We start from the raw sequence: 17,179 nt of genomic DNA, 5'->3' as shown, positions 1-17,179 counted from the left end.
AAGGAAAGGAAAAACTAAAATGACCTCCTGCATGGCCCAACAGTACCCTGTAGTTCAATTAAGCCTAAATTGCATCATTTCCATAAAATGCCCAAAGTTACCAGACTCTACTCTGGGCTGAGACTCGTCCTCCATCCAAGTTCGATGGAAATCTGTCGAGTAGTTTTATATTAATTCTGCTGACGAACCTTTAAACGGGTGAAATCAGACGCTCCTTGTCTGAGATAACAACATAAGATATAAAACGTTTGCGGTGCACAGAACACTTTATGATGTTGCCTTTTTTTTCCCAGACCAAATGTAAATACAGGTTAAACAAACTCACCGTTGCACTTCCCCCCGTTGATCGGGTCGCCATAGTATCCGGCCATGCAGCTCTGGCAGTGCGTCCCTGCTGTCAGGTTCCCACAGTGCTCACACACACTGCCGTTCACACACCTGCTGTGACCATTACACTGACACGCTGCGGGGAAATCACACAAACACACACACAGTTACTTTATCAGGTGCATCTACTGAACATTACTGCAATAAATCAGGAATGATGAACAATGAAGAGGCACATTTTCATTTTCAATCCTGGCTGCGGTGTAAACAATAGAACCTGCGTGGATGTGGTCTGTTCTGGTGGTTCTGCTCACCGGGACATTGGATGAAGGCCCAGTTGTAGCCTCTGTCGGACGTGCAGAGGCTCTGATCCAGCACCATGTCCCTGTCTCGGAGTCGGTCTCGGTCTCGGGGGCCGGTCCTGGCGCCGGCGGGCTTCAGGGGGCCTCGGTAGGAGCCCTCCATGCAGACGCCTTTGCCGGTGTTACTGGGATCACCGCACCAGCCGCACTCAGCCCGCTCCAGACAGTCGGAACACGTCCTCAGACCAGAACAGTTCTGGGCTGCGGAAAGGACAAGAGACAGGTGAGGAGTGTTTAATCCACTCTGCAATCTTTGAAAGTGAAAGTACGGCGTCTTTAGGGCGATTCTGACCACGTTCTGTCCTTCACGCTGCTGTCAGTTAATCCACACAGCTTCAAACAGAACCACAAACCCAATAAACACCTTCAGTGATATTAATCCACCTCCTCTACTACACTTTGTCGTCACCTTTTCCTTTGACCCTAAACATTTACAGCGAAATTGACTTTTGTTTTCCCCCCCTGACACACTTCCACATGTCCAGGAATGCATTTGTATTCATAAAGTGGATGTGACATTCAGAAACACTTTACTGCCGCAAATTAAAAATGATACATTATTTATTTTATTTATGGAATGGCATTCAATACTTGTAAAGGAGAAACAACTAAAACCTGGATACTGAAGGGCCGTCTGCAGTTCACTGACTGTGGCAGAGAGCAGGGGTGTTTTATTCTGAAGGAGCCGGCCGTTCTAAAGTTAACTTTACAGCTTGTTTTCAACCTCTCAGTCTTGTTTTTTGCTCTCGTTCTTGACTCGTCTTCCCTGTCATGATACTTTTTTTTTTTTTTAGTCTACAAAGCGAAGGTTGGAAATAAGCAACTCAGAGAAAAAGAGAGAGAAAAAGGTGCGACTCCGCGGGAACGTCGGCGCGTACGCAAACAACCAAAAAAGGTTGAGAGAAGCTATCCGAGGTGTTGTTTTTCTCATAGCCCGGCGAGGTGATTCAAATGCAGCATCAAGAAGTGACATTAGCATTTTCCCACCAGAAGTTGTTTCTCTTTTTGAACACGAGCCATTTCCATAAGCCACAGATGTTGGAGCTGAACCTGGATCTCTTCCTCCCCGTGTCCCTGCGAGCTACCTCCGCTTGAAATACACCCGTCCTCCTCAGTGTGTGTGTGTGTGTTTGCAGGCTCCCCTCGTTGCATTATTCAACCGCAGCGACGCCGATTCATTTCTTCCCTCTCCCTCTTTATAATTACAAACTTCTTCTCTCCCCCCTTTTTTTCCCTCAGATTCCCTCTTTATCTCCTCTCCGCCACAGTTTCATCCTCCTCTTTTTGCAGGATTTCTATTCAGCGAGGCATCTTCCCCTCTCCGCGCTCAATCAGCACCTCTTTTTTTCTCACCTTCGTCTCTCATTTCGATTTAATGTTTTTTATTTCGGATTCACAAAGAATTGAACTCTCTGACTTTTTTGTTCGCTTCTCTTTCCGTCTCTCCCCTGCTGTGTTGCTCCCTCCAGTCTTTTTCTTTCACTTCCGCTTATTTCCTTTCTCCTTTTTCCTGCATCTTTTCTCACAATTCACTGGATCCCCACGATTCTCAGTAGTTCAAAGAGAGGCAGTTGAAGAGAATAACCCTAATCCAGCACACAGTCGGGGTTTCCGCCGCTAGAAAAGCAGGTATTTACATTTCTAAGAGCAGACTTTAATACCCAATAAATATACCGGTGCCCGTTTTATCATTCTAAAATATGATTCAAATTGCATGAAATTGGTGGCCACTGTGTGTAAGCCCGCCCCTCTAATGTGCCAAACCTGCACATTTTAATAAAACTACATTCTTTGATTCGCTTTTATTTAAAAAGATCCAATATGGCGCTGCAGGAACGGTTATTACACTCGCAGTGCCAGTCCGGATTTAGCTTCACTCATGATGACGGAGCAATTATCAACAGGTAACGACTTCTCTCCTCCTCTCGTCTGACGCGACGCTGCGAACACGTTCCTTCAGTGGTCTTTGCTTGCAGCTCAAACTGAGAAACAGCAGCTTTTATGTCACAATCCCGGTGAAATGTATCATCTGATCAGTTTGGGGGAAGATCTGAGGTGACAAGCGGGCATTTTGATCCACACGTTTTGGGTATTTTATCATTTTTTAGGATGCAGGTGTGAAGGTGACGATCAATATTTTCCATTTCAATAAAAGTTGCACAGACAGCTGGAGGAAACATTCACTTGGCGAGACATTCTCCGTTAGTTTCATTGGGTTTCTTTGCATTTACCGTTTGCTTCTTCTAATCTAAGACATTTGTTATGATTTACATACAGTTGGTTTGATGGTATTAAGTCACAACAAGGTGATTTTAAAAGAAATGCACAAATATGCAAATATCCCTTTCCGTTTTCTTTACCTTCACCTGTTTGTTTGTTGGATTGATGTTAATTGTTGTCCCGTGTCGTCCCATGTTGTTGTGTATTCCATCGTCACTCGTTTAATTATTAGCTTCACCTCATTGTTTGTGTCACTATTGTGTATTTTTTACTGTTGTTTTTTGCTGCTGGCTGCACCGCAAATTGCCCTCCGGGGACAATAAAGATCTCTTGACTTGACTAACCTTTTCAGCCTCCCACATTGTCTTCTAAAATAACCTGATGAAGGTCTAAGTACCAAAACGTTGGTGTCTCAATTCAGGGTCTGCATCCTTCAGAGGAGCATTTGAAGGCCAATTACGTCACTACGCCGTGCGCAGGCTGTCCCAATCCGAAGGCTCCTTCTTTTCCCTGTTTTTGAGGATGCACCGCTACTATCCTTCGTGCCCTCACATATCCCAAGATTCTTTGCGCGCCCGAAAAGAAGAAAGAAAGAGAGAAAAGGGCAACATCACGTGGCGTAGATCGTCAATTTTGCGGGCCTGGGCGCCAGAAATCGTAACGTAAGGGTAAAACATCTGGTGACGCAACCAGGAAATGCTCCAAAGGCTAGACCGTCACATTTAACAATGGCTGACGAGGTTAACCAGGTCTCCCTGAAAGACTCGCCTTCGAAGACCGCAAAGGCCGAGTCCTTCAGAGGATGCAGACCCTGAACTGAGACACAGCAATTGTGCGGGACTCTTTTTCCTGATTTCGTCAGACGTCTGTCGTCTCCTACGCACCTGTTGACCTGCAAAAGCTGCACTCTGTACCTTTTCCCCCTTAAGACGTAATCTTCAGTATTTTTGGAAAATGAGTCTTCCTTTCTATTCGTGTATCTTCCTTGTCTTGTTCAAACAGCGGCTCCATCAGTCAACTTAAATCTTGTGAAACTCTCCAGATGTGTTCTACCTTCGCAACGCAAATTACTTTCATAACAACCCAAGGGCTTCCAAACAATAACCACGCAAAGTGCTCACAGGATCTCACGTCACTGAAGTTTGTCACTAATGAACACCTGGTTCCCCTTTTGTACCACGCGATTCCTCCCGTACCTTAAAATATATTCCGATGCAGCGGAGTTAATCTCCACATACAGACGACCTCCCTGAACGCACGCTGCGAGGTGCATTTGCTGCTCTCGACTGCAATTCATTTGCGAAAACATCTCACAATCAGCGACAGCGAATGGATCAAATATTTCCGGCGTCAGCCTGCATGACACAAATATGATGAAATGGGCCCCGAGGACACCGAACGACACGAGTGAGAAGGAGCAAACGCACAACTGAGAGACGGTTCGGCACAAACAAATTCCTGCGTAGACGTGAGTGTTAAGATGTTCTCTTACATAACTGTGGTTTGTGCAGATAATATAATTTACCTGCTGTGTTCTCTACGCCCGAGCGCTTTCTATTTTTAATAGCATTTCCAGCTATCGTGCTTCATCTGTGTTCCACATGAAATGAATTAAGAGAGGTTATTGCCTTAAGTAGTCGTGTGGACTTGGAGGAAACGTGGAACGTTCAGGCCCGCGGGGTTTGTCGGAGATTCAGTTTTTAGTTAACGGCACCAAAAATGTAGCCGTAACTCGCGCTATTACGTGACACTCGCTCCAGGGTGTTTGTAGAGTTAATGTCCTTTTGGATGGTGCCTGTATTTCCCCAACGGTGGGCGGGCAACATATTTCATGATTATAAACCCAACATGTGATCTAATCACGGTCCAAAGACGAAACAGCTGTTGACTACCGGCTGTTTTTCCTTTGTGGATATTAGAGATAAAACAGGGACGGTGATTTATGCCCGTCAAATAGCTTAAATGTAAACGTTCTCTGCTTTATTCCAATCAGGTAATTATTCCGTCCTCGCTCGTGTGTTTGTGCACGCAGCTCGGCGGCAAAGCAAACACCCTCCTGTCCTGACGACGGGGGGGCGAGCGAGGACGCACAGCTGTAATTTAATTTCCATTTATTGCACTTTGCTGCAATTAAATTATGAGCAGCGGCTGGTAAATTTAACACGTGTACCGAGGAGCACTCTGATGAACTTAAGATGGAAAGTGAAAAAATTAACAGATACATTCGGCAGAAAGAATTTAATTCTCCAGCCGTGGTAGATGAATCCGAGTGGAGGACGAGGGTTTTTCATACTGCCATTAAAAGACTGAGCAAAACCAACATTAGGAGGAACTAATTGAGTGTCAGAGTGACGCCAGCGGTCTCTTCCTCCTCAAAATCACAGTTTAGCTTCAAATCAAGGACGGAACTGGAAGGAAGTCGGGCATATTTCCATCCGTTCCAGCCGTTTTTGTGGTGACAAAACTGATTGGAAATATCCCCATGTGTCTCAAAAAACATGAGGTTTTGTCGCCACAATCACAAATGGAAATATCCCAAACTTCCCGTTATAAATAGCAGGTTTTGGTCGTAATATACACGTCTGGAAATATCCCCAGATATCCAGAGCTGTGACTTAAAGTGTGGCCGTCTGTTTGGCTTCGTTGGGACGTATCTGATATTATTTTTGGTCATAATATCTGTTGTTTTATTTCTGTGAACATTAAATGTAGTAACTGGGTCAAATCCAAACAGGACACGTGTTTGCATCTCTGCCGCAGCCACAAAAAACATCAGTGGCTAAAAGCTTTGGGCTGCTGTCGTCACTCGGAGACTGAGATGAGCCTTAATGCCTTTAAAGTTCTGTCAACAGCCAACATGAAGCACAGCATTTTCTCTGTATACTGTAGCATCACATCCAGCATGATTCATGTGAGATGAACAGAAGAAAAGCCCACATCTCTACTCTACTTTGTGTTTCTTTCCCCAAACTTTTCCCCCCAAAAAAATACATACGACTCTTTTGAAAATCAGGATATTAGTCGTCTTCTGGACAGAAATAACCTCCAGTACAATAAGAGGAAGTCTGAACATATCAGATGACAAATACTCTTAAGGACCTGGACCATCGTGATGCAGTAAAAGAAAAGCAGCGTTTGTTCCTGCTGGGAAATATTTTCATCTTATCAAATATTCTCTCAGCACAAACGACTCAGTGCCACATCCTGTACGGGTTTGACATTTTGCCGTCCCTGGATGGCACGTATCGTCTGGCTTCATCTTGTGCAATCCATTTGCTCCCACGGTTACCTGACAGTTAGCAATCGCTGAAGTCGGTGGCATACAGATCTGTGAGCCCCTATACATAATACATCAAGTGTAGGAGCCATGAGCCGCCGCTCTCCTTCGCTCTTCCTCCGGCACGTGAAGCTACCACGAAGCAGACAGACGCCGCGCCGGATGGAAAAAGATTGCCTCAAAAATATTCTCTGCGCAGCTAAACTGATTCATTATCAGCCACAAGGACGTAACCATCAACTGTCCTGCCTGTGTGTGCACGTACGAGAGATTCACTCGACACACGATCAGTCCTGAAATCGTTCGAACGCCGTCGCAGGACACAGATGATGTAAAACTGTTTATCTTACGCTGTCAAGTGGACGGATTAAGACTGAAAGGTGTTGTGGTTTAAAGAGAAGGGTTAAACAGCTGACTTTTAGCTTTGGGATGCTTATTGGAGAAACAGGAAATAATGTCAGCAGTTAACTGACTTTTAAATCTGCAGGTGGAAGGTAAGGCTGCCAAACAGGCGACATCGAGTGTTTGGGGAGATTTGCAGATGCTATTGTGGAGACAAAAGTCGTCGTTTTGTCACAATAAGTCGGATCATCTGCGTCTGTTCTGTGTTAATAAAACTGTGTGTTTTTTAAGGTGACCTGGAGATAATTCCAGCTGTTTTCGTGGTGACCAAAACAGGTATTTTAAGACAAAACTTGATGTTTTCCAAACCCTGACCAAGTGATTTGTTAAATTGCGCCTAAACCTAAATGTTGTGACGAGACAGAAACAAAACACTTTAGCTTAAGAAAGTTTGAAATGATCTGTGGTTGCATTCACAGATCCCAATTTGAGAACATCACCGTGGGAAACAAAGAGGAGAGTTGAAAAGTGAAAGTTTAATTTACAGACCAATTTACAGTTGCTATTCTTACTGCCATAAAGATTTAAGGTGCAAGACCAGATGCTGCCGGCAGAGAGGTGAGAGGCTGACGAGAAACAAAAAGAAAGAAGAGTGGAGCTCGAAATTGACACGAAAGCTAAAGAAAGCCCGTTCTACAAGAGGGAATTGTAGCTCTGCAAAATTAGGTTAGGATTTCAAAACTTTAAAATGTGACTGCTGGGGCAAAACTGCTAATTATATGAAGAGGTTGTGTTGTGTGGAGTGTGTCGTTAGCCTCCAGCCAATGTGAAAAACGGGAATGATGCACGAAGCCTTGGGCCAAATTTATCTGATGAAGAAATGACCCAGTTCAAATTGGATCCTCGGACAAGTAATCGTTTTGTGTTTTTTTTTTCGTGAAAGCAGCGACCAAAGCCGAGGTCATAAATCCTTCAGCCGTAGCCTGCGGGCACGGCTTCCCCCCAAAAAAACCCCAACAAGACATGATTAATCCATAAACAAGAGAAGCGAAGCAGAAAGTTAAGTATGAAACGCTATACGAAGAATGATGGACTGTAAAAGAGCAACAATAACACACCTGAGAAGTTTAAACAGCCCAGAAAATATGACTTTTCTTTACATGCTGAGCTTTGAGCAACAAAGGTAAATAAAAAAAAGTGGCACAACAAGAGCATCCTACACACCTTCTGCCACCAGACTGAGGTATGAATAATAAAAGCGAAGAGGAGAAACGCTGCCATTATGTAAACACTGAATAAAGGAGAGAAAACAATCTTGGCTTGCAAACGGAAGGCTGGAGAGACGTCGGCGAATAATAATAAATAATCGCCAGTCACAGGACAAAAAAAACCTCCAAAGTTTCTTAAGATGTTTTCTTAACTCTTCAGAAAGCAGAATACTTTGTTATAAACGGACTATTTGTCAAACAAAAGACTGAAAACACACAAGAAAAAGTTTTGCCTCGGGGGAGAAATACTCATACAGGTTGTGGTTTTTTTTTGTCTCCCAACTTTTAGAGATAAAACATCGCTGAACATTATCGAAAACAAGCAAAGCAAAACAACAAGTCCGCCAATTTTACACATTGATGTAGTTAAAGTCCTCTGTGCAAAATTGGTGGACTTATCCTTTAAAGGGATATTCTGGTGTAAATTTAATCCATGGTCTAACACACCATGAAACTGTGTTAGACTCCCTCTCAAGAGATCAAGTTAGCAGACCGCTAATTTACGGAGTTTTATCAACCTCAGAAACGACCGCACGACAACAATACACTGCAGTAAATGGATCCAAATATAAACCGCCACCAAAAAGCCACAAATAATGCTCAGAACAGCACCAAACTTCAGCAACAGTACAAATAGGGTCTCAGCACATAGTCCGGGGCATCTAACCTCCGCTAGCTTAGCTGGATTTCTATTGTGAAGCTAAAAACAGATTTCAACTCTCCTCCATCAGCTTCCGGGTCGGGGAAGTCCCGACGCGACGATTACCGAGTGTGGTTAGAAATGCTCAATTCCGTTCTTTTCCCTGTCCGCTCTCGATAATAACTGTTACAAACTGGCAGGTAAGACACATATGAACTTTGATTGCTTTTCCATGGAGTCATAATCATACATTTTCATCCATGAGCCGCGGAACTCTACTGCACTCAGTAATCGACTCGTCGGGACTTCCCGTCAACAGGAAGCTGCTGACGCTAATGCACAGAAACTAAAAGTAAAAGTAAGTAAGCAGGTAGTGTTAAAGAGTCGATTAAGATGTAAAAGTCATCCATTGTATTTTCAGCGACTAAGCGACAGACCATAGAGAATATAATCTGCTTGTTGATTGACTGAGAAATACAGAATAACTTCCTATTTTTATAGAAATAAGTTTGCAGTTTGTTTTGTTGGTTCCAATATTTCAACAGTCGTCAGAGGCTGTTTTACATTCCATTATTGTGTTGCTTTTTTATTACAAGTAAAAGATACGAGTCTGCTTCTAACACTCCTTATGATTTGTTACTCGGACTGAAATCACACCTTCCACTCAGACCCACGTGGAGAGGCAGCGGCGAGGTGTTAATATGAGGAGAATGTTAAGAGACGGCAGCGAGGGCTTCACATCGAGTCGGCCGTGTGTCATTGGAGATGATCGATTTTCTGCCCTGTAGCTACAGGAGAGGTGGCACTGCCTCGTTGTTGGAGTGTGTGTTTGTGTCAGAGTGTGTGTGTGTGTGTGTGTGAGAGGCTGGGACCTGACTGCTGATAAGAAGGAGATCAATCGGAGTCTATAATGACTCCATGTTCACACAACGTAGCCTGGTATCATCAGCTCAGGCGGGTGTAGAGTACTACATCACCTCAATCATCAATCTGTGTATCCATCAGTCTGTCTCTCAGTCTGTACACACCTGGATTCTGTCCAATCACAGCTGCAGCAATTAACCAATTAGTTGTCAATTATTAAATCAACCGTTTTGATAATTGAGAGTGTAAAAATGAACTGATTCCAGCTTCTTTAATGTGAATAATTTGGGATTTCTTTCAAAAATACATCCGTTCATCTGGTAGTTTTTAGGTATTTTGCCTAAAAAGTTATTTACTGATACTTCTTTCCTTTGTTAAAACAAGATGTGTTCTAATTAGGGGGCAACAGCAAAGTGCAAAAACTTTCCAGACTTCTAGAAGCAAAGTAAGTTGATGTGTCCGACCTTTGTAACTTGTGGAGAAGACACAGTTTACACTTCGGCAGGATAGAGAACGTTTGACAGTCACAAACGAAGCGACTGAGCTGCACGGCTTGGCGACAAATCGAGAACTATAAAGTTCACTGTGGTGCCTACGAGACGATACTTTGTATCCTGAACTCTGTAAAAAAAACAAAACAGCTATAACTCAGAAAAGAGCGCTGGAATATTCATTCAAGCAACGAGTCCAAGTCCGAAACTCGACATAAACACACAAGATTTGCCGTGTGAACATCCGTTTGCTGTGGGCAGGATGTGTTGAGATTGGAATTGAGAATATTGGCTCGACTTGTAATGGATTTCAAGGTGAAAACAAAAGTTGCACCGGTACAGTAACTTTTCTAGAACGCCTACAAATAAGTAAAAGAAAAGAAAAAATACTAAAATCTTCAGTAAAGGTGTTAAACATTGATCAAGACAATATCTGACAACTGTTTATCCAGAAAGTAAATAGTAATTTAAGATATTAGATAAAATGTAGATGATTGGAAGCTCCGATGCATTTGAAAGAATACTGAATACTTTAGTTTTCAGCCGCGTCTCTTTGTGTTTTAGGGTTTGAAAACTCGATTTGCGGATGAAGACAATGAAATGTGATCCAGGAAGATGACCTTCAGTAAAGAGTTGGTTCTGTCTGACTTTCCAGATTTGTGTGAAAACACATTCACAGACCTGAGATCAGTCTGGTACATGTCTGTCACCCTCCCCCCTCTTACCACTGCAGTCCTGGGTCTGCCACTCCAGACACTGTCCGTAGGGGAAGGAGATGACGTACGCCGAGGAGTCGACGCAGCGCTGCGTGCTGCTGCACCACATGCACTCCATGGCCTGGCTGGTGCAGTTGGCGCAGCTGGTGCGTAAAGAGCAGGGCGTCTTACAGGGACGAGCACTCTGACTCTGTGGACTCCCTGAGCAGCAGGACAAAGAGAGAGAGACAAACAATCAACTCTGAGCTTTGCTGATCCCAAAATAAACTGTGGCCATCTGAGTTTCTTCCTGTGCTTTCAAACATTTCTTCAACCACATCCTCCTCCTGCTCTCTTTCTCCTGCGTTCATTCTTTCTCACCGGCAGGTTTTTCACAGATGAGGCCGTCGCTGGTGGCCGTGCAGGGGTTGGCTTTGAGACCGGCCACGTGGGCTCGCTCCAGGTAGGCGCAGAAGCCCGAGTCGCTGGGCTCTCCGGGCAGCCATCGCAGGCTGGTGTTGGTGAAGGGTGACATGTCCTCCCAGCCCCAGTACGACACGTTGATCTTCCTCAGGCCGACCCAGGGAGACAACGTCTGCAGGGACAGAGAGAGGAGGAGAGAAACGTTAGATGTAGCACATGCTGACTAATGACTGCGTTACAATATACCTGATTTACTTTTCTCTCTTCATGTTTGAGAATACATGCCAGGATTCTTTTTCTGGTACCGACAAACCACAATATTTCTCCAGAATCAGTCGGTCTAAAGCTGTTAAGGAGTCGTGGCGAGATATCTTGGAACAAGACTTTGAACAGACCCCTTTTCATCCTGGGAATTAAATAAATACCGAAGACCTTTTTGAGGTCAGGTCAGCCTGAGAGAAATCTCAAACCAGTTTTTAAGCCAAACATTGTCGAGTTCACTACAAAATACCCAACCAGAAACAGAGAGAAGAGAATAATCAGGGAGGAAATGCTGATTAATGATTTAAGCCGCAGATCGGCAGCAGTCGCTAAAAGAAAATTAAGTAATGAATCAAATAAATCCTGATACGGTTTTTATTTTCTCTGTTTGTTTCAGTTCTTAAATAATATGTAATCGACAGTGTGCTGGAGCAAAGAAGCTGCAGGATAATATTAAAATAAAAAGCAGCTAAATCAGAACATGAGTCAGTCTTAAATCAACGCTTCTGCAAGTTAATGTAAACGTTATAAAAACAGACGCTTTAATTAAAGCAGCTGATTGAAGTGTACTTCAGCGATTGTTTGAATTATTTGCTGACAGAACATGATGATTATGGGCTGCTGCTGAGTTTTAATTGGTACAAAAAGGCTTTTACACGTCAGGATCAAGGATGTCAAACAGCTTCTGAAATGTAAAATAAAACTACAGCTGCAATTACACCAGTGCAGTATCATTATCACCTCAAAGCATCAAAAGGAAGATGAAGAAATGTTTAAACGTATAAAAACAGATGCTTCTCTGCAGGTCAGACAGAAAGAGAACCAGACACTGTCGTTTTAATTATCAGCCTTCAAGTATTTGTTCACATTTCTCCCGACGCTGCACATTCATCAGAACTGTGTGTGTGTGTGTGTGTGTGGTCAAACATGTCAGAGCCTCAAATGAAATCTCCACTGTAAACATCACAAGTCCACATTTTAGTGTGAAAACAGAGTCACACCCCGTCAGTCATCCGGGACGATGAAAAGCGATGAAGGAGCTGATTTTTTGAGCTTCACGGCGGGCTGAGAATAATTACCTCTATTTATTTATTTTTTCATGCAGTCGATAAAAACCCCCGGTGAGGAATTTCACCCCTTTCTGTTCTGCTGATATCATATTCTCATGGTGCTGCGAAAAAGATTTCTTAGACACGTCTGAAGATTTATATCAGTCACTTTTTAAGTGTTGAAATCTTAGTTCTGATTTTAACAACACGGTCGCAAATAATTGCAAACTGAGAGCGAACCACGCCGCTCGGATCTTAGCTTTCTTTTTTTTTTAAGATGTTGTACGTTCATGTTCAATAAGTCAGTTTTATGATCTGAGAACACACATTCCTTCCGATCTATTAATAAATAACTGTATGTTTGTATCATCAAGCTAACACATTTCATGCTATCGTATGATAAATCACAATGTTCCTGGCAGCGGTATCTAGGAGGCAATTTGTGTCACATAACGAACTCGATGGGGGAAAACTGGATGTCACTCAGTTATCCATAATCAGCAGGACGTCACAGTTCTTCAATCTCTGCAGGAAATATAAAAAAGCAGCCGAATGCAAAAATTATGTGCGGATGCAGCTACTTAATTAGACTATATATATGTATGCAGCGTTGCCACAAACACGTCGAGGCTCCGCGAGGAATTTCAATTTGTTTTCTCTACTTTGCTTTCAACGTGAGCGGGCCTGAGGAGACTCAGGTATTTCTCAACACCCATTAAAGAGCGACTGGTTTGCTTAATCCTCCTCCTCCATACTGAAGCTCTCGTCACAGGTTTAACCGTTTACTGCAAACAAATAGGAGTGCAGTTAAGTTGGCAGCTGACGGCTTCGGCTCTTAAAGACGCTCCCTGAATTGACCAACGGTGCACAAGATAGAGGAAGATAATGAAAGCTGTCTTGTAACCTTGAGCTCTGATTGGTCTCTACGTCACTGATTAGGAGCGGTTATGAGTGAGGAGGCAGCCATGTTTAAAAACACTGCCTCGTGGTGAGAAGAGCTGTGATTGGTAACGCTGATTGCATCAGCAGGCTATCAGCTGATTACTGCCGAGGCGTCGGACTTCAGCGTCCTGCGTGAACTAACGCTAAACTTCACAAGTTAATCAAAGAGTTACAGAAAGTTAATCCGAAGCTTCAGCTGTGTGAGTTTAAACCTTCTCCTTCTGTTTCCACTGACTGTTTCCTCATCCTGATTAGTTTAAGTCAGACTGTTGAAGCCTCATTATTCTGCTGATATTCAGAACGGGGTTGTTCTTTCTGCCTCACGCTGGATTTGAACTACGAGCATCATTTTTGTTGCCAGCACGAACAAAACGAATGGTTACAGTAAGTCTCGGACTCAAATTGCCTCAAAAATATATGCTGAGTAAAACTTTTTCAACATTTAAAAACCCGACTCCTCGGGTTAAATAATCACTATACGTCAGCTTAATGCTTTCATAACACTTCAAGCTCATACTGAAATGCATAATCGCACAAAACATGTTTGAAGTTTGGCTTTTTTTATATAATAAAGCGCAACTTTATGCGGAAAATATAATGAATAGCTTTCACCAACACTGTCACTGAGCTAATAAATTGGTTTTTTACACCACTTACCTTGTCTTGCAGCTGGTATTTCTGCAGCTCCTCCAGAACAAAATTGACCTGTTTGTCTGTGAGCAGCGAGGCGATATTTCCGCCCAGGTTTTTGCAGTAGTGCTGGGCGTTATCGTAGCTCTCCCTGCTGGAGTTGATCCTCAGGCAGGCCTCCCCGACGTGGTGCCAGCCCTCCCCACACAGCTGGCCTGCAACCCAGAGCCACACAGACGCCTGCTGTTACTTCACCTTTCATTTAATCCAGATTAGCATAACCATCAGATAGCATGGAAGCAGACTGCAGGGAAAAAGTCTGGCCTGCTGTCAATAACAAGAAAACGTGATATCTGATGTATAAAAAGGCGACTGACAGCATTTCAACACGCTAAAGCTTTAAACTCAAAGTGTAACTAACATTACAAGCTAAACATTCATATTTTAGTTTGCAATAATGCCCACAACATGCTTTGTAATCATATCTGCAACTATCATTTGAGCATTTTTATGCCTTTTTCTAGCCTCATAGCCTTTAGCTAAGGTTCGGCTTGTAGCCCAAATGTCTGACCCACTGACTTTAATAAGAACAAGACAGTGAACGCAAAGATTGCCCGTCTGTTGCACACATCAGAACATACGTTTCTAGTGTCTGTGTTTACTTCCTGGTTATGCAGCTCATTGAATATTCACAGTGTGGTTTGCCCCGCCCACAGACTTTACAGCGTGGTGACATCACATCCTCAATTTAAGGAAAGTTGTAAAAATATAAAACCCTGATGGATGGAATATTTATGATACAAGCAGCCACTGAACAAATGTGGACTCAAGGCTGAGATTCACAGCCTTACCATGCTAACAATAAGCTTAGCATGCTAGCTTGACAGTGTTTTGCGTTTTATAATATATCTTATAGAATGTGAGCTTGTCAATCCTGAGCTTTTAATGTTTGCAACCACATGTTACTTACTTAAAACTAAGTAAAAGTAAAACAGAAATGTCGAGACAACACAGAAGCATCGAGACAGAAATATAAAGCACAACTGAGGCAATAAGAGTCAGAAACTGTTACACAATTGCTGTGTCTAAATTCAGGGTCTGCATCCTTCAGAGGATCATTTGAAGGCCAATTATGTCACAACGCCGTACGAAGGCTGTCCCAATTCAAAGGCTCCCACAAATGCTCCTTCTTTTCCCTGTTTTTGGAGGATGCACCGCTACGATTCTTCGTGGCCTCACATATCCCAAGATTCATTGGACGCCCGAAAAAGAAGAAAGAAAGAGAGAAAATGGCGACATCATGTGGCGTAGATCGTCACTTCCGCGGGCTGCAGAAATCGTGACGTAAGGATAAAACATCTGGTGACGCAACCAGGAAATGCTCCAAAGGCTAGACCGTCACATTAACAACGGCTGACGAGGTTAACAAGGTCTCTCTGAAGGACTCGCCTTCGAAGACCGCAAAGGCCGAGTCCTTCAGAGGATGCAGACCCTGAACTGAGACACAGCAACTGTTTACTGATGGAGGTAAACTAGGTTCATTGATCAACAGGTAGGGAGGCAGAAGCAGCAAACAAATCGACAAAAACAAACATCAGGAGTCGGCAGTCGGTCTGGGAAATGCTGCTGGTTGAGGGCTGGAACACAGACTGAGACTAACGAGGTAATAATAGGTGGACTGTCAGGTGACCTGCACAGGTGGAGGAAATCACTGAGTTCAACTAAAGGACAAGAGAGGAATGAAAGTGGAGTTTAAAGTCGATGTCTAGTAATAACTCTCGTTGCACGGATCTAAGAGTCTGATTGTTGATGTATGTTTTTGTTTTCAGATCAGAGCTCCACATTCCTGCTGCGTACTGATCCGACTCATCAAATGATTCCCAGAAGAAATATGTTACATGTGAGATAAAGTAAACCTCTGAGTGAGTCATTAACAAAAGGCTTAATACTGTAAGACTGGAATAAAAATGTATATCTGCACTTATTGTTCTTATCAGGATCACTTGGTAGCGTCTTGCGGGAGAATTGAATAGCAGAGAGTTCAATTAGCCGCGATGAAAGGGAAGAAAAAGTCTTTCTACCTCCGCTGAGCACCGCTGTTTATTTTGGACTGCAGGACTGATTACAGCCACAGACTCGTAATGGCTTCCATCACCAACCTTTTCATTCTACCGAACAAAAAAAAATAAAAGAATACCTGCTTTCTTTATTTTTCTTCCCCTCGAGAAATAGCAATTGGCCATAATTGACCAAAGCGAGATGAGAAAGACGGACGATGGATGTGGTGATGGAGGAGGAGTATAAAAATAAATGGACAGATTATGTTACGGTCTTTGTGTAACAGCGGAGATAAACATGTCAGACTATTTAAAATGATTAGTCATAACATGGTGTCTGAAGGAAAAAGGGCCACAGCTGCCACAGTGCTGGAGCTAGTTTCCATCACCCACCTAGTTCATGTTAGCAACACGTACTGCAGACACAGAAAACAGTGAGTCATGTCGCACTAATGGACGCAGAAACACAGATAAACAAAGACGTGCTAATTTCATCCGTGTGGCCGGTGATCCTCTGAAAAGGCCTGTCGTGAATGACACTGTCACACATACAAAGACTGGAAAATAGACAGCGAACCAGTCGTGTTAAATTAAACTATAATACACACCAGCCTCCCAGGCTCAACGAGGAAAACACAAAAAGTTGTCGTGACATTATGCAGCAAACGTGGTGCTGATTTTCACATCAGAAGTGGATATTTTTAAGGACAACTGGGGATATTTCCAAGTATTTTAGTTGTGTCAAAACCAGGGAGACCTTCAGACATTTCCGGTTGTTTTTGTGTTGATCAGAACCGGCTACTTTTCACAGGAAGTCGAACCGTCTCCATCTGCATCATCGCTGGTGACCAAAACAGGTATTTTCAGCCAAACCAAGTGTTTTTGCATGAACCTAACTAGAGCGTCTGCACAGCTTTGTGACAAGAGTGACATAAAAAAACAACCTAAACAAATGTAAAGTTGCAACTTAAAGAAATGTTGAGTTCAGACTTATCTGTGGTTTTGCAGAAATGCACAAAGACAGAGTTATTTTTGACCGGCTTCAAACTAAATGCAGGAAACTAAAAATTAGAGCTGCTTTTACCTTTTTTACTTCTCACCAAGCTGCCAAGCAAGGAGCTACTCCTGAACGGGAAACAAGCAATTTTGTTCTAAGTGCTGTATTTGGACTTGTTTCAGTTTCATCACGTTGGATGAAAGGTGAAGCATCTTCAAGGAACTGAAACAAGTCCAAATGCCCCTTTGATGCAGTTTTTACAATTAACTATGACCTGGATGACTGAAAACCTTCATCAACAAGCTACTTTGTTGGGAAACTCATAAAATTACAA

General features: G+C 43.1%; 1 protein-coding gene across 3 annotated transcripts in view; it reads right to left on the bottom strand.

The window, feature by feature from the left end:
- The window catches only part of atrnl1a (attractin-like 1a), a 237,858-nt gene that overhangs the window by 153,945 nt on the left and 66,734 nt on the right, over nucleotides 1-17,179 (bottom strand). For all 3 annotated transcript variants that reach the window (XM_030441997.1, XM_030441996.1, XM_030441998.1), the window contains 5 exons: nucleotides 13,819-14,006; nucleotides 10,868-11,081; nucleotides 10,517-10,708; nucleotides 642-890; nucleotides 326-463 (listed from right to left, as the gene is read on the bottom strand). In XM_030441997.1, the coding sequence (XP_030297857.1) occupies nucleotides 326-463; nucleotides 642-890; nucleotides 10,517-10,708; nucleotides 10,868-11,081; nucleotides 13,819-14,006 (981 nt within the window). The remainder of the gene's footprint in view (nucleotides 1-325; nucleotides 464-641; nucleotides 891-10,516; nucleotides 10,709-10,867; nucleotides 11,082-13,818; nucleotides 14,007-17,179) is intronic.

Source organism: Sparus aurata, chromosome 15 (assembly GCF_900880675.1).
Source record: "Sparus aurata chromosome 15, fSpaAur1.1, whole genome shotgun sequence".
Lineage (NCBI taxonomy): Eukaryota > Metazoa > Chordata > Actinopteri > Spariformes > Sparidae > Sparus > Sparus aurata.
This window is presented reverse-complemented; position numbering and strand designations above follow the sequence as displayed.